Source organism: Cibotium barometz, chromosome 3, assembly GCF_041138505.1.
Source record: "Cibotium barometz isolate CiBa-2024 chromosome 3, ASM4113850v1, whole genome shotgun sequence".
Lineage (NCBI taxonomy): Eukaryota > Viridiplantae > Streptophyta > Polypodiopsida > Cyatheales > Cibotiaceae > Cibotium > Cibotium barometz.
In genome coordinates, this window is record NC_141048.1 from 74130735 (window position 1) to 74153057 (window position 22323).

At 46.6% G+C, this 22323-nt stretch overlaps 1 protein-coding gene across 4 annotated transcripts in view; it reads left to right on the forward strand.

Moving 5' to 3' along the window:
• The window catches only part of LOC147640517 (uncharacterized), a 73345-nt gene that overhangs the window by 45232 nt on the left and 5790 nt on the right, over window positions 1–22323 (forward strand). For all 4 annotated transcript variants that reach the window (XM_086781533.1, XM_086781506.1, XM_086781523.1 and 1 more), the window contains exons 5-7: window positions 9164–9236; window positions 9355–9445; window positions 9628–9704. In XM_086781533.1, coding sequence (XP_086637659.1) covers window positions 9164–9236; window positions 9355–9445; window positions 9628–9704 — 241 coding nt within the window. The remainder of the gene's footprint in view (window positions 1–9163; window positions 9237–9354; window positions 9446–9627; window positions 9705–22323) is intronic.

Here is a 22323-nt window from a genome sequence, read left to right on the forward strand (position 1 = left end):
AGACCCATCTACTATACCAGCCGCCTCCTCACACCTGCTGAGCAAAACTACACCACCATTGAGAGGGAAGGATTGGCTATTGTCTGTGCTTGCCAAAAGTTCGACACTATCTCTTGGGCTCCCACTTCATCGTCATCTTGGACCACCATGCTCTAAAGTATCTTCTCAATAAACCCCAGGTGGCTGGTCGTGTTTGGCGGTGGCTGCTGCTATTCCAAGAATTCGGCTTTGGGATCCTCCTTCGATCGGGCAAACATCATGTCATGGCGGACCACCTTTCCCGCATCGACACCGGGGAACTTGCAACAGGTATTGATGATGACCTTCCTGATAGTGTCCTTTTCAAAGTTGATGCTGCCCCAGAATAGTATGGGGATGTCCTTGCTTTGCTTTCCACAGGACACTTTCCAGTTGGTGCTAGCCCCAAGGACAAGCGCCGGCTTCTTGTAAAGAGCTGACCCTTCCAAATCATAGCTGGCCAACTCTACAAGGCTGGTCATGATGGTGTTTTAGGCAAGTGCTTCAGCCTCATGAAGTACCACACTTGGTCGAAGATGCACACTCCAGCCCTGGTGGTGGTCACTATCCTGGCCACATCTCGGGCGCCCTTCTTTTCCAGCATGCCCTGTGGTGGCCCACCATGTTCAAAGATCTATTCAGTTTGCAAAATCATGTGACACTTGCCAACGGTGTGGGCCCAACTCCACCGGTCAAAATCACTGGCCTCTCCACATCTACCTCGCTTGGTCCCCGTTTGAGAAATGGAGTCTTGATTTCGTGGGGCCCATCGACCCTGTGGGACACCCGCGCCGCTGCAGATACATTCTCGCCACTCATTACGCAACCAAGTGGGTGGAAGCCCAAGCCACCAAAGATTGCACGGCCAACACAGTGGCTCGTTTCTTATATGAGCACATCATAGTCACACAGGACGGGACAGAGGGGATGGACCCTTGGAACGGGGGGACGCCGTCCCGGGAACACTTTGGGATGGGGACAGACGGACGTCCCCAGTTGGGCATCCCTCACAAGGGACGGCATTCCGGGGATGAATCCAAGAGGGGATGGCTGTGAGGGACGACTGCATGGGAACGCCCTAGGTTACCGTTTGGGCAACGGTCACAGTTTTTACCATTTCTTTCTGGCCGTTTGGGGGGGGGGGGTTTGCACTTTTCGTGGGCCTTTAGCCTTGGCCCATAGGCCTTGAGGCTTTGGGCCTTGGCCTCTCTCTTGCCTCCCTCCCTATAAGAAGACACACACACACACACTCCCTCGCTCTAGCCTCTCAAGACTCGCACTCTCCCTCAAACACACTCTCTCAAGCTTCACACACACACACACACCCACCCACCTTCACACTCAAGTTCTTCCTCAACTTTCAAGGCTCAAGCCTCACTCACTCTCTCTGTCTCTTAAGCTATCAAGTGACAAGGAGGCATCTATTCCATGGCATCCTCCTCACGTGGCGGCGGCACTTCAAGTTCTCGTAGAAGGATGACGGGATGGACATGGTGGGATGAGGTCAATCACACCCCATCCCGTCATGGAGGGTGTGCATGGCCATGGGCATGCAAGCTTTGCCCGTATAGGCAAGTGGGTGGCACCGACAAAGTAATTTTTAAGTGCCGTTCCTACCCCTGTCCCTGTTCCCTACATACGGCTGTCTCCCGTCCTGCCGTTCCTGTCCCTGTCCCCCGTCCCTTGTGACTCTGGAGCATAGTAACATAAAAACCCGTTTTGACTCCTTTTCACTCCTTCATTCCTTCTCCTACATGCCTCCTCTTCCTCTTTCTCTCTTCTCCTCCACGGTCCACTCCTCCTCTTCCCTCCTCCTCTTTCCTCCTCCCCTTGTCTTCCAACTTTCTCTCCTTTTCTTCGGACCTCCCTCTTCCCTTCCAACTTGTTTCTTTCCTCCTCTCTTTCTCTCCTTTTCTTGCCCAAATTTTGAAAATACCAAAAAACTACTCCCAAAATCATGAATTTCATACCCACTAGTTCCAAAACATGCATCTTCATCTTTCTGTTGGCTATGTTATGAATTTGGTATGTGTATATAAGAAGTGTCATTTCGAAACCTGTGTTTCGTCCAAAACAGACGAAACGAAACGAAACAAAACAAAACCTTCGAAACGCGAAACGTTTCATGTTACTATGCTCCGGAGCACATCCTTGTCCGCTTTGGTTGCCCCTTGGAAGTCATTACCACCTTACTAGGGAGTAGCTATAAGATCTTCCACTGCAAGCCATGTGCTTATTAGTCCCGGGCGAATGGGCAGGCGGAAAGCACCAACAAAGTGCTTTATCACTTACTTCGCAAGATGTGCCATCAACACCCCTAGTCACTGGTCAGAGGCCCCTCTCGGCACCTTGTGGGCTTATAGAACCGCCTTCAAAGCCACCACCCGTCACAGTCCCTTTCATCTGGTCTATGGTTTGGAGGCTGTTCCACCCTTCGAATTCAACCAAGGGTCCTAATGGGTAGGGGCCTTCTGCCAGGATGACACTAACCACAACGCTTCAGTGCTCGTCTGACCATCCATGATCTTGGACGAAGCCCGGGCATTGGCAAACCACGATGTGGAGGTGGAACAAAACCGAAGGAAGGCATGGCATGACCGCCATCTCAGGAAGCCCCAGTTTCAGGACGGCCAATTGGTCATGGTGTACCAAGCTCGTTATCTGAAGCGGGCCAAGAAGCTCGTCCCTACTTGGGAGGGACCATATATCTCGTGATGGAAAAGTCTTGTCATTTCCACCTGCACAAATAAGATGGGGATTGGGCATGCATTATAGGACTACATGGCAGCAAATAAACAATCAAATGCAACCCTTTTAGGATGTATTTCATGACCCTCAAGAGAATAGATTGCAAGACTAGACATTATATCGAGTAGGGTTGCATGCTTCTACTACAATTTGTTTTGCTCAAATTATAGCATCAAAGATTTATAGATTGATCATCCCTCGCCCATGGTTTTTAGAATATGCAAATGGGATATGACAATTGAACAAAACAGAAAAATGGTCAAAACAAAATTTGCAAGTGATATGGAATAGTAAACTCCCCCTCAAACAGAGACTATTCCTGTGGAGATATATTGCAGGGGTACTCCTTGTTGGCACATATTTGGCAAAAGAAAAATTGCTAGTGCTAAATGCGTACGGTGCTGGTGCTTGAATGAGACAATACCACACTTGTTATGGAATTGCACAGATTCCAAGGAGTTCTTACATCGCCTATTAGTGTGTTTAACTTCCAGATTTCCGGGCGTATGTTTTTCTAGAAACGTCTGGATCTTTGGCAGATTGGCAAGGAAATTGACAAACAAAGCTCCTTTCTTTGCATGGACAGGATTTTGGGCACTTTGGACACTTTTCGGTTGGTTTCCAGTCGCCTCAGATTAACAAGTATTACTACTTCCGTCAATCATTTAACGGAAGTAGTGGTTTTCCAAAAAAAAAGAGAGAGAGAGTGAGAGAAAGAAAGTTCTATTAACGTTTACAAAAGACCAAAGGTTCTATGAGACAAAGTGTTCTAATGTGTCCTTGAAGTGACTAAATCATGGAAAAACCATTTAAAAATCTCGACTAGAGCCGAAAGAAAAAACAGCCATTTAAGTGCCAGTGGTACAATGCTATAATGATACAATGTGAGGTGATCAAAGTGGGTACTTGACATGAAGAGAGAGAGAAAGAAGAAAGAAAGGAGAAAGATATATTAACGTCTATGAGAGGCCAAAGTCGGCCTATGAGACAAAATAATACAACTGTGTTCTTTCGGTCATCGGAAGAAAAGAAAGAAAAGAAAAAGTGTGCATGTGTTTGGATACAACTGTGAATCATCATGGATCGGTGGAGCCCATATACAAACAATATAAGGGGGGGTGGGGATGTGGATGGAGTGCTAAGGCAAGATGCATCTCTATATGCTGAAGGGGTAGTACAAGCATGCTATGCAGATCTATGTCTTAACTCCATCCAGTGCCATAAGAGGGATATAAGATATCATACATCGCCGATGCTGAGGCTGTGAATGGCGTGAACATGTACCCTGAGTCTGAATGAAAGCGAGCTAGCCTCTCCTGTGTCTCCATCTGGTGTCTCATTCGGATAGCTGCTATCTCTCGGTGTGACGGAGTCGGGGTGCTCTATGTCCAGTCTGTCTAGGTCTCCTCCTGGCTCTCAATTCCTCTGCTCTCTGTGCGGTCACCCCACATGGTACATCAGCTGGCACTGGCATAGCTCTTTGGAAGAAATCTGTGAGCTGGGATTGTCTCCCACCCCTAGTGGGAGCGGGTGTGTGGAGGAGTCTCTCTCGAGAAATATGAAGCTCTAGTAGTAGTCTGCCAAGCTGTCCGAGGCCTCCATCAACTGATGTAGTGAAGAGTGCTCCTCAAACAATCCTGCATATCTATCTCTGACCCCCTGGTGGGCTCTACATCTACATACAAAGTGATCCTCAGTCTCCACCTCCTCGCGGCACAATCTGCATATCCGCTCAGCTCTGGGAACCCGTGCCGCTCTCCCAGCCTCTATCTCTAGCTGATGTGATGAGACTCGTAGCTGTCCAATAGCAACGCGAGAGCTGTGTGGCATGTATACATCCATGTACCGCGGTTGATGTATTAACCCATCCCCTGAGATGCTCATAAAGTGGTCTCTGTAATACAGCATCTTCCATGTCTCCTGTATGTAGTGCTGCCATATGTCCTGTCTCATCACTCTGTTCCTCTCATTGAGAGAGAGGTAACCCCGTGGAGCAGACTGATCATACTGAAAAGGTGGCAACCGCTCAATGTCTATCCCATGATGTGAGAACCACTGTAGCATCTGTGCATACCAAGATCCAGTGTGTCCAGCCTCGGCCAGCTGTCTGGATGCCTCAAAAGCTCGGCGGGATAATCTCTCCGTGGGCATCTCCCTCATCCTGTATATAAAGGAGATCGTCTAGAACAATGCCTCCACTGCCATAGGTGGTGCAACAAACTCAGCTCGAACAATGTCGTGCGGGACGGATGGTTTGCTGCATATCATCCTCAAGAGCATCAAGATGTGTGGTCTCTCCAGCTGTACCCATGTGGAGGCTACAAGCCCTGGTGCCCAAACCGCTGCTGCATACATCAAGGTTGGTGTCACTAATGTATCAAAGAGCCACCCCTTCGTGCGGGGTTCCTGAAAATGTGCCTGATGACACTGATGCTCAAGGCCAGCAAGAGCTGCATACCCCCGGGTCACTCTGTCTCGGACTGCCTGAGCCATGGAGAAGCGTCCAGCTGAGCTAGTAAATGTGATGCCAAGGTAAACATAAGAGCTCACCACCTCGACCCGCCCTCTTGCTAATGTGAGAGTAGTGTGGCTCCTGACTGCGGGTGAGGTGTGGAAGATCACAACCTTGGTTTTCCCAAGGTTCACTGTGAGACCCTGCTGTGTGCAGAAGTCATCAAGAGCCACAAGGTGTCTTTGAAGCCCAACCTGTGTGTCGGATACCAAGACGATGGCATCAGCATAAAGCATAACATGGACAGTAATACCTGATAGCTCAACCCCAGAGCCTCCTCCCTGTGTGATGTAATCGACCACCTCATCAATATAGAGCCCAAAGAGCGTGGGGGAGAGCGGGCACCCCTGCTTCACACCAATGGTGCTAGCAACTGTGTCGGACAAGCCTCCTGGGCATCGTACTCTCCCAAAGACTTGCTCATATAGCCTGTATATGCCCCACATCATGTTTGAAGGTATGCCTAGTGTCTGTAGTCGCCGAAAGAGGCGCTCTCTGGGCACAGTATCAAATGCCTTGCGGAAATCCACAAAGCAACAATAGAGCCGTTCCCTCCGTGCCTTGGCCTGATCAATCAGGCACCTCAATGTAAAAATGTGGTCAATGGTCGAGAAGGCTCGACGGAAGCCTGCTTGGCCTGCTGCTCTCAATCCACCAACCTCTGCATGAGTGCTCAGCTCTGCCTCTAAAACTGCCTCGTATAGTTTGGCCAATATATGGCCAATCATGATGGTCCTGTAGTTCCCGGGGTCTAGTACATCTCCCGCTTTATGGATCGGCACAATAGTGTGCATCGTCCACTCAGCCGGAAACCCCTCTAACAGAGCTCTGTTGAAGAGATGAGCAAGAAATGGTCCCAATGTATCAATAGCATAGATGAGATGCTCTCCCTGTAATCCTGTATGATCTGTCGCCTGTCCATGTTGGAGTCGGCATATGGCCCTCCTAACCATAGGTGAGGTGAAGAAGGTGGAGACTGTGGAGCATGGCTCTGTGGGCTATGGTATAGGGGGCTGTGCAGGCACATCATAAAGTCTCTCTGCATATGTCTGCCAGGTCTGAGGATCGGTAATAGGTGTGGGAGGACGGGGCTCTCTGAGTCTCCTCCAAGCAGCAGCAGCATCTCTGCTCATGAGCATGTGATATGTGTCCCAGTACTGAGCCTCCTCATAAGCTCGCCGCTTACGGCGGGTGAGAGTATGCATCCTCCTACCTGCCTGCCTCTGGGTGATCTCCTCCTACTTGCCTGCCTCTGGGTGATCTCCTCGCGAGCCCTCTGCACTCGGAGACTACGGTAAAGGTTTCTGCACTCATCATCATCATACCATCGGTTCTCGGGCATGCTCCCAGATGTAGGTGGCTGTCCTGTCTGTATGTGGTATGGGAAACTCCTCGCGGCTGCGGAGTGCAGTACATGTGAGAGCTGGGAGGTGAGCATAGCCATGGGTGCCGATGGATCTAAGGCAAATAGCTGATCATGAACATGATAGTCGTACACATCGACTAGGTCCTGAGTGAAGTGGAAAATAGTGCGTGGTGGTTGTATGATGGGTGGGTGGGTGGGTCTCCAGTAAGCTCCTGAAGGCTGAAAGTGAGGGATAGATATGTATGATCCGCCCCAATGGGGCATGGTGGTACGGTGAAGTGACACCATATCTGCTGCCTCCCGGGATCCCATCACATAGTCCACTGTACTACTGCCGCCTCCCACTGGAAAGCAAGTCAACCCACCTGAATCTGGCCACTGAGTCATCCCGTTATAAATAACGAGATGGTGTCGGGCTCCAAGCTTGAGCAAATGTTGCCCATATCCAGTGCTGTCAGCTCCTCCGTCAGCGGAGATCCGAGTGGTCCCTGTATCCTCTGTAGCTAGCGGCTCTAGTCTCAAGGGATCCTCAAAGTCATAGATCTCGCACTGTCTGCTCTGAGTCCGTGCATTGAAGTCCCCCATCAAGAAGACTTCTCCCAGTGTCGAATAGTGTGAGATCTCCTCAGATAAGACAGAGTATGGAGACTCACTAGCCTCTCCTCCACCCGGCTCCTCGGTGGTGGCAAACCGCGACCCCTTCGGAGGAAAGTAGCAAAGGGTGATATAAATCCATCTGGTCTCCGAGAGGCGTAAGCTAATCCACATGTATCTCGCCTCCAAGTCTCGTGCTATGACTTGAACATGCTCATGTAACCCATGTCTGAAAAGCACTGCAATACCTCTTTAACCTCGAGAGGTGGCCTGTCTCATCCCCTGTCGGTGAGCTGACTCCCACTGATAACCCTCAACCCGTGGTAAGCCCCTCTCCGGGCTCTCATGTGTCTCTGTCATCAAGATGATATCTCGGCCCTCCATCACCTCCTCAAGTCTCCCTGGATGTGTCCACAGGACTCCATTACAGTTCCAGACTGCTATGTGTATCTCTTTGTCTTCATGTTGTTTCCTCCGTGTCTCATAGGCCAGATGGCGCTATTCGACCCTCTTCCCATCAATGTAGATGTGACCATCCCTATAATGTGCCTTCTTCCCTTCTTTGCGTTCCGCCTTGATCTTCGGCATGCATAATCTTCTGTGCTCCAGCTGCATCCATGTGAGGTCATCATCGAAGTAGATGGGGTCCCCTGGCAAGCTCCTCAAGATAGCCCGTCTTCTCATAAAGCTCATCCTACTCTCCTCGTCCGGGAACTGTAGCACGAAGGCCTTGCCTTTGGTGGAGTCCTTTGGGGTTGTCTTCCATACTCTAGTGAATGGGAGCAGCTCATCCTCCTTTAGTCCCAGCTTGGCACCGGATCCGTCGCATCTTCTCTTCATCAAGAGTAAATTGCATCATGTGTACATCTTCTTGTACCTCCTTCTTGATGTTCTTCTTCATCACTTGTACATCTTCTTGCACCTCCTTTTTTTATGTTCTTCTTCATCACTTCTACCCATCCTTCGCGGGCCGCCTCCATTTTCCCCTCGATTGTGTGGGTGAGGGTTTTGGTGATCTCTTCTTTGATTGCCTCTTTGTCCACCTCAAGAGTCTCTCCTTCCTCCCATGGACGATCGCGCAAGGATGCCACCTCACCCTTCAAATGGTTGATTTCCTCGTGCATGGCGAGCTTTTCCTTCTCCCACTCCTCTTGCATGGTAAGCTTCTCTTCCTTCCATATTTCCGCTTCGGCCTCCAGCTTCCCCATGCGCGTCAATAAGTCCTTCTTGATGGCGGTGATGGTGCTGTCCAGTGTCTTGTTCTGGTCCTTGATAAGATCCCTAAGGATAGGATCAAGCTGGCTGATTTTGTCATCTACAGACCCTCCCATTGTAAAGGGAGGGAATGTTTGAAAGGAGCAGGCAGATATGTGGGAAAGAAAGAGAAGAAATGGATGAAATAGGGTAGGGGGTTCAAGTCCCCATTAGGGCCCAGGGATGGTGATCGGAGTTCACAGGCAGGGAAAGGGGGAGGATGAAGGAAGAGAGAGAGAGAGAGAGAGAGAGAGAGAGAGAGAGATGGGGGGCGCAGGCAGGCAGCGGGAGGGGAGAGCGAAGAGCGAAGGGAGCAGCGGGAGGGGTGGGCGCAGAGCAAAGCGGGAGGGGTGGGCGCAGCGGGAGAGGGGGGCACAGCGGGAGAGAGAGAGGGGGGGGGTGCAGGCAGGCAGCGAAGCGGGCAGCGGGAGGGGGGGGCGCAGCGGGAAGGGGGGGGGGGGCACAGGCAGGCAGCGGGAGGGGAGAGCGAAGAGCGAAGAGCAAAGGGGGCAGCGGGAGGGGTGGGTGCAGAGCGAAGCGGGAGGGGTGGGCGCAGGAAGGGGGCAGAGAGAGAGAGAGAGAGAGAGAGAGAGATTTGCAATATGTATTGATTTCAGTCTTGATTTTCAAAGATGTCTCTGTCACTTTTTGATGTAACCCTTCTTTTGCAGGGTTTGGCAAGATGTACCAGTGCTTGTAATGATAAGCATGCTTGGTTACTTTTGTTTTCTTGAGCAGTTGCTGGTAGAACTCCTACTTTGTATACATCAGTAGAATCTTGTAAAGCATAAAATCGTAATTGGAAAGTACCCTGATCGCAACTGGTAGGGAATTCAAAGTGTTAACAGGTGTTTGAAAACAGGTGGGTGACATGGGTTCAGGTGCACTTGCCATTGCATTGCCTTTTTCTTGTGTTTTGGGATTCCTTGCTTCAATCACTGCGTCCACTGTTGGTGAGTTTTAAATGTTATGAAACTTTTACTGAGAAGTCTTGAAACCCTTGCTACTGATGGATCGTAGTATGCGCATGCTAATTTATCTCATTACCTATCTTATTTACTTCATCATATTCACAACCATTGTTCCTGGTGAAGTAAAGAAGCTTCTTGAACTGACTGCAGTCTTTTTGTGGCAGTGAAAAAGTACATCTGGATTTATGCTGCCTTTCAGTTTGGACTTGTGATCCTGTTTTCTCATTTATTTTACTCAGTGGTAAATGCTTGGCCTTTTTATGTTGTTTTAATAACTTGCTGTAATATCAGAGTCTCTTTCACGATAAAAATATCTTGTTATTCATGATTAATACTAAATCGATTTTGATAATTAAAAGAGTATGGACACTTAAATCTATTATAATTATTAATATCATTCTTCAAAAACCTGATTATCTGATCGTAATTTTTTCAACTATATGACAAGGATCTGCATTTGATTGGGGCATGCATGAAATTTATGCAGAATGTAATGGATTGCATGTACAGTGTCTAAGCCACATTGTGTAGTACAAAAGATACAGCAAGGAATTCAATGAGCTGGAGCTTCACGCCTGCATCGTCTTAGCCCTTCCGTTTTCGCTTCAGCCTCCCCCTGGCCCTGGTTCCACCTCTTCTCCCTCCGTGCTTGCTGCCCGTCCTGTGCGCCCCTGCGCAGGCCTGCTGTGCGGCGTGCGCCTCACCTCCTTTTCACTCTTCTTCTTCTAGGCCCCTTCCCCCTTCCTCTCCACTGCTGCCCTGCCCTCCCCTTGGCTTCCCCTCTCCTCCTCCTGTGCTCCCCATTACAGCCTGCCTCCTTCAGTTTATTGCCCCTCTTTGCTCTTTCCTTGTGCACTCTCCGTCGCCTTCCCTGTCCCATACTTTCTTCTCTTTGTGCAGGTGGTTTTCTCCCGGGGAGTTCTTAGTTGGCAAGAGTATGTGCTTCTGGTCTTCACCCTCCAGGAGGTGAGGTCGCCAACCGTTGCCTATTTTCAGAGGCGGACCTCCAGCTTTTAGCTTCGACAATGTCTTCCCTTGCGGCCTCTTCGTTGGTCCACAAGATCGTAGGGAGCCACCCTGCATGTGGACAAATTGCTCTAGGCAGCCCGGGAAATTCAACCACAGCGGCTGATCGTGTGATGCAGCAGAGCCCCCTTGCTATTCGCAACACCGATCAGGCATTCTTCATGAGATGGCTTCACGGTTTTGACCCTACATCCGACCCCCTAGCAGGTGTATCCGGCTTCCCCGTGATGGTCTGCTTCCACAACTCTGGAAGGGAAGGAGTACTACCCATTGATTTGATCGATTGGACGATCGATAGGATAGGTTTTGGAGTCCCCGCAGAGGGCTACATTAGTGGTGGCCAGGACTGCAGGCACACCATCTATCAAAGTTTGCATTGCTTGCCTTGAGGGTCTCTTGCAGGTTATTGCGCTCTTGAGCCTCCAGAGTGACCCAATTCTCCACTAATATGGAGAAAGAGAGAGAGAAAGATGCACTCATAATGGAATACCACATGCACTCAAGGGAGTACCACCATAGCCATGGAAAGCTTGAAGCTCCAAGAAAGTATGATTCGATTAGTAAAAATGATTAGCTGTTTCTAATTATAATTAGTTCACTTATATACTTGTCCACCTTTTCACACTTTATTAATGTTGGGTCCCCACACTTGTCCGGCCATATCCATGCCCATGGGCTTCCCTTATGTCCAAACCATGCCCAAGGCTCTAGCCCATGCCCAAGGACCAAGCCCCCTTCATTACAAACCATCCCCACTCAAAGGTTTCATCCTCGAAACCATGTATGGAGAGCAATGTGTGGACTGTTGGAAATCTTCTCGTCTTCCCTCATGAGTGCGGAAGTACATTTGTTGCAATCCCAAGAGGTGTCTCACACAAGAGAACTCCAATTAGAGCTGTCCACTTATTTTATGTACATATGAACTTCTCTCTATGATGTCCAAAAGCCCACGGAGTCTTGTTGAGCTTTGATTGATTAGTGGTAAAGTACACTAATGGCCATGGCTTTCCATACTGTAAATTTACAGCAATGACATCCCTCATGCCATCATCCAAATCCATGCATATGGCTGTACAAAAATACCATACAACTATATCCACTTTATCCACTATGATCCATTGCTTATAGGAGCTCCGGATGGTCTTTCATGAAGTCCTCGGATTACCACGAAGCTTCTTCATTAGGCAAGCCTCTCCACTTCACAAGGTACTCAACAATAGACCTATTATGAAGGTGTCTTTCTCTCATTCCAATCACCTTCTTCGCCACATATTGAATCATTCCCTCTTCATCCATAGGTGGCAGCTCATCAGCCACTTCCAATTGAGGTCCCATATACTTCTTCAAATGTGACACATGAAACACATTGTGGATCCTCATGGTAGAGGGTAACAACAATTGGTAGGCAACCTCACCTATTCTTCTCAACACTTTGTAAGGTCCATAAAAGCGATGAGCAAGCTTTGTATTAGTGTCTCCCTTCAATGAAGCATACCTCGACTTAGGGATTCTCAAGAAAACATAATCCCTTTCTTTGAACACCACATGCTTCCTTGACTCATCGGCATATTGCTTCATTTGGTTTTGTGCCTTAGCCATGTTATCCTTGCATCTTTGCAATATTGCACACATCTTCTCAATGTCCTCTTTGGCTTGAGGATTCACCTTCTCCTGATTGAATACAATAGAAGGTATATACACCTTATACCCATACATGGCTTCAAATGGAGACATGCCAATACTCATGTGATAGGTGTTGTTGTGACAAAATTCAGCTAGGTGCAGTTGTCTATCCCATGAAGCTTGGGTGTCATAAAATAGATTTCGAGCCACTTGTTCACCCTCTCGGTTTGGCCATCCGTTTGTGGGTGATAGGCCGTACTTGGGGTGAGTGTAGTCCCCATGGAATCAAAGACACTCTTCCAAAAATGGCTCATGAACTTGACATCTCTATCGCTTACCACTTGCTTACCTATATACATGCTCCATAAATTGTTGAGCCACCATAGAAGCTGTATACTGCACCTTTGTGGGTATGAAATGAGCCGCTTTTGTCAATCTATCCACTACCACATAGATGCTATTCCACCCTTGCTTAGTAGTGGGAAGCCCTGTAATGAAATCCATGGCTGTGTGTGTCCACTTTCCTTCTAGAATAGGCAATGGTTGTAACAATCCTCCTAGCAATTGGTTGGGATCCTTGTTTTGTTGGCAAGGCAAACACTTTTGCACATAGTCATGCACATCCTTCCAAAGCCCTTTTCAAAAGAAACTCTTCCATATCTTATCATAGCTCTTGAACACTCCCAAATGACCCGCCGTGGATGAAGAGTGCATCTCTTTTAGGATTTTTAGCTTGAAGGATGAGTGAGGGACCAAATAGACCTTTCCCTTATACCAAAGCAATCCATTGCACACCTAAAAATGTGAATACTCATTACATAACCCTTGTTGTAATTTCTGAAACATTGGACCAGCCATATCATCCACCAAATACTCCTCTTGTATCTCATGAACCCAATCATGATGCATCTCCGAAATGGCATGTATAGTGCAAGCCCACATTCTAGAAAGTGCATCCTCCACCACATTGTCCTTTCCTACCATGTAAGAGATCTCGAAATCATGGTTTTGCGAGGTAGCAAGTCATCTCTTTTGCTTTGGAGAAAGGTTTTATTGAGTGAGGAAATATTGGAGTACCCGGTGATCGGTCTTTACTTTGAAATTCCCACCATATAAATAGTGATGTCACTTCTTCATGGCATGCAAAATGGCCAACAAATCTTGATCATAAATATGAAGCTCTCTCTCCTTCTCGGTGAGCTTTCTACTCTCATAAGCAATCACCCCATGCTCTTGATATAACATGGCACCAATTTCTCTCCCACTTGCATCAATCCGTATAGTGAAAGGCTTAGAAAAATCAAGGCAAACCAATATTGGGGATGAAATTAGTGCTTCCTTGAGTTCTTGGAAGCTCTTATCGGCCACGACATCCCCGAAAAATGCTTTCTTCTTAAGCCCATCGGTAAGCAGGATTGCCATGTGAGCATAGTGGCATATGAACCTCCTATAAAAGGATGATAGTCCCAAAAATCCCCTTAGTTGAGTAGTGTTGGTGGGTGTAGGTCACTCCTTGATACATTGTACTTTCTTGGGATCCATCTTAATACCATCATTGCTCACAATGTGACCCAAGTATTCCACCTTTTGTGACATAAATATGCAGTTGCTTTGTTTGGCAAACAACTTATGCTCTCTCAACACCTTCAACACTTGCTCCACATGCATCAAGTGCTCTTCCTTTGACTTGCTATATACACAAGTATGTCATCAAAGAAGATAAAATGGCTTTAAAACTTTGTTCATAAGAGCTTGAAATGTGGCTGCAACATTTGGTAAACCAAAAGGCATAACCATGAATTGAAATAGACCCTGTTCAGTGCGGAATGCCGTCTTAAACTCATCTCCTTCTTTCATCTTTATTTGATGATACCTGGACTTGAGATCTATCTTGGAGGAATATTTTGCTCCTTTCAACTCATCAAGTAAATCATCAATCCTTGGAATGGAATATCGATTCTTTATAGTGATCTTGTTAAGATCCCTATAATCGATGCACATTCTATAAGATCCATTCTTTTTCTTCACCAAAAAAATGGTTGAGGCGAAGGGTGATTGGCTTAGTTGTATGAACCTCATTTCCAGAAGTTTCTTCACTTGCTTTGCCACCTCCTCCGCTCAACCTTTGAAAGCATGTTAAGAGGCTTATTGATTGGTTTTGCATCCTTCTCAAGCTCTATGGCATGGTCAACTTCTCTAGTAGGTGGCAAGCATTTTGGTGCCTCAAACACATCTTTGTACTCTTGCAACAAGGCATACATCCCTTCATGCATTTGCAGCCCATTGTCCTCTTCTTGAAGAGTGAGTTGTAGCATGTAAACAAGGCATAAGCTCTTCAACTCTCTCTTCATTTGCTTCATAGACACCAAGATTAATGCATGGTTGCAAATTCCATCCAAACATAGCTCTTTGCCTTCATACATAAACCACATTTTCACGTGCTTCAAATCCATTGAAAACCTACCCAAAGTGTGCAAGCTACCAATCGCATCCAAGCACCACATCAATGGGTCCCATGTCAAGCACAATCAAACGGGCATCATAGGCATATTCGGAAGACAAAGAAATCCTTGTTGCAACCTAACTCTTGCTCAGCTCATGCTGTCCGTTTGCAACCTCCACTTTTAGAAGCCTCATCATCTCCCGTGGGCATAGTCTCAAAGAATTTATTGATTTAGAGTTCACAAAACTATGTATGCTCCCCGAATCAACAAGTATGTGGATTAATCTTTCTCCAATCTTCTCCACGAGCCTCAAAGTGTTGGAACCTTTGCATTCCGCTTAAGCTTCTTGTGAAACGGCACATAGCATGGTTGTCCTTTCTTTCATTTTACCTTCTTTCCAATCCTCTCCACCCGGTTCAAATGGAAACTCTTGAGAAGAGTCAAGAGTAGGCTCCTCCATCACATCATTAGCACAATCTTGAAATTCAATCTCATCCATGTATTCCAAAGGTGCCTCTTCATCTTCAACCACCTCATAGATCATGTTAGCTCGTACCTTTTTTGCCTTGCATATCTTTTTATGCTCGGGACTATTTCTCATTGCATAGAAAACAAACCTCTTTCTTCCTCTTCTCATTCATCTCCACTTATGTCAATTGCTTAATCACCTTGCCTTGAAGGGAAGAGGTTTTAGCATCACTTTTGGGTGGAGGTTTGGCCATAGAACCACTCCATTTCACATTCTTTAGCTGACCATACACACTAGGATATTGTGGTATGGGAGTAGAGGTTGGAGTGAAGCTTGCACGAGATACATAAGGTGTAATAGAGGTAGAAGTTGGCCATTTGACTGAATTTGAGTTGAAAGTATATTGTTTAGTTGTCCCTGCATTTTATCTATTGGCAGCACCCGTCTTATACTTAGATTCAAAGACCTCCGCATAATACATGGCACCTTGCAAAGTTTGGGGTCTTTGAGCCTTCACATCAACCCCAAGTGATGATTGCAATCCATGTATGTATTTCACCATTTTGTTGTACTGATTCATTCCCCCAACAAACATGGAGAGCTTTCTAAATTGGTTACTATACTCCTTGACACGGAACTCCCCTTTTGCTCCAAATTGTACCATTGTCCCACCAATAAAGCTTGTTCCAATGGAGATGTGAAATTTTGAAACATGGCGTCCTTGAATGCCTCCCAAGTGTCAAAGTGTATACCCCCATGTTGAGTAAACCACCACCATGAATGGGCATAATCTTCCAAATGCAACACGACAAATTGATCATTGTCCATCGGCTTACAGGGATACAATGCAAAGTACATCTCCATCTTGCTAATCCATTCCTCCAATTCTTCGGTGGTTGTGTTCACCTCTTTGAACTTTGGGAAGTGTAATTTTGTCCTTCACATCTTTGACCCTTGGTGACTCCAATGTAGTACGTCCATGGGTAGTGTGTGGTATGTCCCATGAACCCCTCAATACTCCATCCATGATTCTCCCACTCACATTGTGTACACCCCTTGAAGAGCCCTCCATGGGATCCAAAGCTGCGGGCTACTTTTCAAGCCTAGAAACCAAAGCATGTCCACCTTGATGATCTCTTGAAGGCACATTTGACTTTCCTTGCATACCACCAAGATTCCCATGTGGATTTGGTGCATGGTCAAATCTGTTCACACCCTTTTGCACACCTAAAATCTGGTCTTCAAGAGTTGCAAACCTTTCATCCATCTTATTCACTATTTGATGCATCAACTTGGCATTCTCATTGCCTTGACGCACGAGCTCACTACTAATGTAGAGCGCCTCCTTTTGGGCATATCTTTGTGCATCCTTGATTGCATCGGTGAGAGGTGATGTTCCCCAATGAGATTTAATCATGTCCACTAGTGTGCACAGGTATGCCTTCATTCACTATTTGCCCACTAATGTCATGTAGAGGTACCCTTTCTTGTTGCATTGCCCTTGAGTTTTGCCCATGTTAAAAAAACGGAATGAGGTGCCATATTTTGATCGTGTGCATCTCCCAATGGGATATTGACCACGTGCCAATCCATCACTAACCCCCTCTTTTCCAACATCTTGAACTTCATTCCCCCCCATGGACACTTGTGCTTGATCTTTCGATGGCCTTCCACGGTTTCCCATGCTACCAAGTGGTTAGTAGGACAAACAGCAACCAAAATTGGGAGTTCTTTAGTTTTCCGCATTCCTCTTGATAAGAGGAACACTCTTGCCACCCTGAATTATCACTTTGAGCACCCCTATATCTCTCTGTTTTGATTTTTAGATGAAAGTCAACTATGTGAGTTTGACCACCCAAACGGTAACGGAATCGAGAGTTTGTTGGCTCTTTTGGAAGCTCTTACGTAGTGCTCTTAAGCTATGTAAATACCTTGAATTCAGTCTACACTGTTTTGGATTAAATTAGAGCTCTAAGTCTGACCAAACTAGCCCCTTTGCGCCCTAAATCGGTGTTCAAATCGACCACTTGAGGGCTTGTTAGATTTGCCTTAAGATGCCCTTTCAAGGCTTCTCAATTCCCTTGAGAGATCTTGAGTGGTTTGGGACTGAATTGCACTTTTGTATTCATTGCAGAGTGTAGGCAAACCACAAAAATTTGGGCATAATCTCCCCGCAAAACGGACCAAATCTCAATAGCAATCCATTAGCATTTGCCCAATGTCCATTCATGAGCAATGTCCCAAGTATTCACAACCACAAGCATTCACTTGCCAATGTAACTCACATGCTTTGATCACCTCCAGGTGTCCACGACATACCCAATCAAGTATCATTTGGCTTCCATAGCCTCTACATGCTTGCAATGTAGCCAAGTTGTATGTTAGAGGAGCGCTTTATGCTTGCCGATCTCTTGGCCAAGCCTTCTCACTCTCGTACCTAGTCCGAATCTAGGCACAAGTTGGGGCCATATCTTTACATCCAATGTACCTAATCACCCTTCTTGCTGCTTTTCCAAAAGCACTCATGACAAGGAAAGTTCAAGCCATGCTCCCCATGTGCCTCTCCTCCAATGTCCGAGGTATCCTCACACACATATTAGATGCTAGGAAATTGAAGTGAGATTACAAAGTGAGGTGGATGTGAATGTAAGCTTCAAAAAGAAAGGTAGGAGCACTTACAATGTGTTTAGCATGACTCATGCCTCTATCATTTTATCAATTACAATGAGCATGTACTCATGCTTTCCTCCAATCACCATAGTAGCTCCAATACACCAAATCACCTCAAACCGACATCCAAGTAGCATCCAACATCATGTGAATCAAAAGGCAAAAGATTTGCAAGAAATAGCCCCACACTTCTCTTACTTCACATATGCATCATGTAAACATCAAGGCCTGCTTAAGATGCTTGAAGGCTTAACAAAACTCATGATTTTCAAACCTAAGCTCCCAAAGGTCAATGCAATCATAAGATCATGTAGGCACATGTATGTGCTTGCTTTAGGCCAAGCTTTGGCACTAACGTGAAGCCACAATTTACTGTTTTCATGGACAGCACTTCAGCCCTTTGTCTTCACTCCATAACCATCATTATTGAGTAAGCTCTAATAGACCAAGGGCAACATAGCCATGGATCTTACCTTATCTCCAAACTAGTTAACCAGCCTGTTTTTCAATGAAAGAATGGGTACTATGCTGTGATACCCATAAAGAAATGCTGCAAGAACCATACAACACTGTATATGGACAGCAAGCATAAAGGAGAAAAGAAGATCACTGTTGAATATCACCAGAAAAGGTAGTACATCACGTGGAGCAGCATGAGGGAGGTCCCGTAGATGCTGCCTATCACTGCAGAAGCTGAAAAGAGAGATAATAATGATGCTAAGCCTAGCCACCTATATGTAGGTGGGAGAGGAGCTGGTCAGCGAGTAGCAAATGAGTGGATTGGCCGACAATGCAAAAAAAATCTGAAATAATATTTAAAAATAGGCAAAAAAATATGTAGTGCCTAGATGCATATGCAGGGCTTCATATGGAGCCAAATACAAGCATGAATGTGCATGGGAAAGTCCATCTGGGGATGAAATAATTTCCAACACCTCCTCTTCAGCACCAGATGGTCCGGTACGTTGCAAAAAATCCTCCAAAGAGTCTGAAGGAACAACCTCCTCATAAAAGGCACAAAGCTTGCGAAGATATGGTACATCTGAATACCGAGAAGGTCTTCGGAAGAAGCCACGAGAAGATCGAGAAGATATCGAAGACGAAACAACATGATCAATCTGGAGGTAGAAGCCCTCAGGAGATGGAACCATAGATAGCTCCGAAAAATGTGGTACCTCCTCTGCATCTGCAACAAGTATCAGGACCGAAGTAGACTCCTCCTCTGAAGAAGAAGAAACTGAAACAACCACTGGAAGAAACTGATCATCAGTGATAGCTGAATTTGCCAGGTTCGAAGTAGGAACAGGCTCCAAGATAGTGGAAGATGCCTCCTCTGAAACATAAGAAGGAGAAGCAACTGCCAGGAGAGAAGCCGCCAAAGTAGGAAGCTCCAGAATATGTGAGGATATCTCAACAAAATCATCCACCTGCTCTGTAGAAGAACCACTATCCTCCTCTGAAAGAGAGGAGAAAATCTGCAATAATAGCATCAGCATGAAACAGCACAAGGGAAGGAAGATACTCATCCAAAGGGATGAGAGGGGAAGAGAAGAAGAGGGGAGAATAGTGATCCCCAGAAGCCATCACCTCCAAGAGCCCAAGCCTCCTTTAGAAAGACTATAAGAGAGGGTGGGTGAGAGGGAACCAGAAAGAGAAGAGAAAAGAATGACTCTCCTATGGTAAAGGCTGTAAAGCAGCTCTATAGAAAGAAATTGCAGCACTTGAGGCAGTCCCGAGTGAAAACGCAGCTCCACAGGAAAACGCAGGTTATTGATGAAGAAAACGCAGCTAGTGAACAGCTCCTATATGCTGTAAACAGTCAACAGTAGCATGGGAATAGAAAACGCAGGTCCCTGTAGATGTTTCCCGCTCTGAAACCATGAAAGAATGGGTACTATGCTGTGATACCCATAAAGAAATGTTGCAAGAACTGTACAACACTGTATATGGACAGCAAGCATAAAGGAGAAAATAAGATCACTTCTGAATATCACCAGAAAAGGTAGTACATCACGTGGTGCAGCCTGAGGGAGGTCCCGTAGATGTTACCTATCACTGCAGAAGCTGAAAAGAGAGATAATAATGATGCTAAGCGTAGCCACCTATATATAGGTGGGAGAGGAGCTGGTCGGCCAGTAGCAAATCAGTGGACTGGCCGACAATGCAAAAAAAATCTGAAATAATGTCTAAAATTAGGGGAAAAAATATGTAGTGCCTAGATGCATATGCAGGGCTTCATATGGAGCTAGATACAAGCATGAATGTGCATGGGAAAGTCCATCTGGGGATTAAATAATTTCCAACATTCAACACCTGTCTGAATTTGTTCCCAGTTGACCTTGAATCGCCTTCAATGAATCTTTGCATATATGGCCAGCCACATCGTTTGGATCACCTTCAGACAACTTTGCAAACATTTTGTAGAGGCGCTATCACAGCTTCCTTTCACCTTAATTGTTCTGCAGACAGCCAGCTTCGGAGTTTCCAAGAGTCTCGCCAAGGTGTGCTCGCCCAGGGTTTTTGCCACAAGAGCTGCCACGCATTTCAGGTTGATCACACGGCAGATTAGGATATCATCACAACAGAGATTTAAGGTTTTGTCTCTGTATTCTGAGTAGATAGCCATTTCTGCCAAAGGCATGTAGCCAAGGAATAAGCCGTTCGTAAGGAGGATGGTGAAGGCTAGCGAAAATGCATGTGAAGAGGCTAAAAGGCTGCTATGAGAACATCCGGTTTATGCACAGAAGGTTTGTAGCGATGGTTTCTTTTCCAGTAAGCTTCATGTAGGCTTTCTTGAGCTCATCTGCAGAGGCGTTCTTGGAGACCCCCAGAATCTCATAGTACCTGGTGTTGTTGCTCTTCTTGGGAGTCCGGCCAAACATGGCTGTGATGGTGTTGGATGCTTAGCTGCAAAGAACAATAGCTACCGCCCGCTGGTTGCTAGACAATCGATGTCAATGGAGGCGATGGAGCTTGCAATAACTAGGATACGCAAAAAACCAGAGGTCTGATGCTTAAGGTTTCCAGAAACACAAAAAAAAAAACCAGAGATCAGAGGGCTTAGATTTCAAAATCACAGAAAACCAGAGGTCTTCTGGCTAGGGTTACGAGAAATTCAGACGATAACAGAGATCTACAAGCTAGGGCTTCAGGATTAGTGGCTAGAGTTTACTGAGTATGATTGTAAAGAAGATGCAATACTAGACTCAAATCATGGGGCTTTTTGCATCTAATCCATCCTACACCAATCTAGAGCAAGGATCTCAGGATGTCTTGAAGCCATGCTTGAGATTTAGGATTTATCAAGCTTGAGATGAAATTAGGGTTTCAACCAAAAGCCTTGGCAAAAAGAAAGAAAGAGATCAAAGCTAGCTCTGATACCACTGTAGTGATGGAGAAAGAGAGAGAGAAAGATGCACTCATAATGGAGTACCATATGCACTCAAGGGAGTACCACTATAGCCATGGAAAGCTTTTAGCTCCAAGAAAGTATGATTTGATTAGTAAAAATGATTAGCTATCCCTAATTACAATTAGTTCACTTATATACTTGCCCACCTTTTCACACTTTATTAATGTTGGGCCCCCACACTTGCACGGCCATATCCATGACCGTGGGCTTTCCTTATGTCCAAACCATGCCCAAGGCTCTAGCTCATGCCCAAGGGCCAAGCCCCCTTCATTACATGCAGCAACTCCAAAACCTATCCTATCGATCGTCGAATCGATCAAATCAATGGGCAGTTCTCCTTCCCTTCCGGAGTTGTGGAAGCGGTCTCCCGCCGGTTATTGCGCTCCCGAGCCTCCAAAGCGACCCAATTCTTTAGCAGGTTTAGGGTCTCCCAGGCCAGTGTTTCATCTACAAGTAGATGGGCCACCTGAGGAAACTAGGTGAGATGCCCTGGGAGAACCAGTAGTCTACTGAAGCGGGAGTACCGTCAATCTTGTGCATCTAGATCCGGTGGCCTAGCCTCACCGAGTAGTGGAAAAAGGGGTGGTTGAGCTCTTTGGGCTAAAGGGGTCTGTCCACTCCCACTCGCCTGGGTTCCACTAAATCCGGGTCAAGGGTCGGCCCTCCCAGAGCCAGAGTCTCCAGGACCTATCGCGAGCTACCTGCGCTAGGGTGTCAATGTGCCAGTGGTGCTCATGGAAGCCGATGATCTGGACCCTCTGAAGTGATCCACCACTAAAGTCCTCTGCTGGAGAAAGGGTCAGACGTCCATGGCATCCAACTGAGAAAATGAGAGCTGGATTAGTCGCTGCATGGGGCCAGCAAGAAGTGATGTACCACATGGTGTCCAAGTGGCAAGAGTACATGGTTGGCCATAATCATGCGGCCGGTGAGGCAGAGGTGGGCGGTGCTCCAGTACAAGAGTTTCTTCCAAATGTTTAGAAGAAGGGGGGCAAGCTGCTACTTGGCTGAGATGTCAATCCCTACTTGACACCCGAGGTATTTGATTGGGGTGCCCTTGGGGATCCACTCAAAGGACTCAACCGGATGCCAAACCGAGGTGGGTGAAGATCCAGGCCAGAAACCTGTGTAACAAAACTCCGAGTCAAGTAACTGCTTCTGGGATCTAATGGGGAGGCGGAGACCCTGGAGTCCTGTCTCCTAGTGGAGAGAAAGC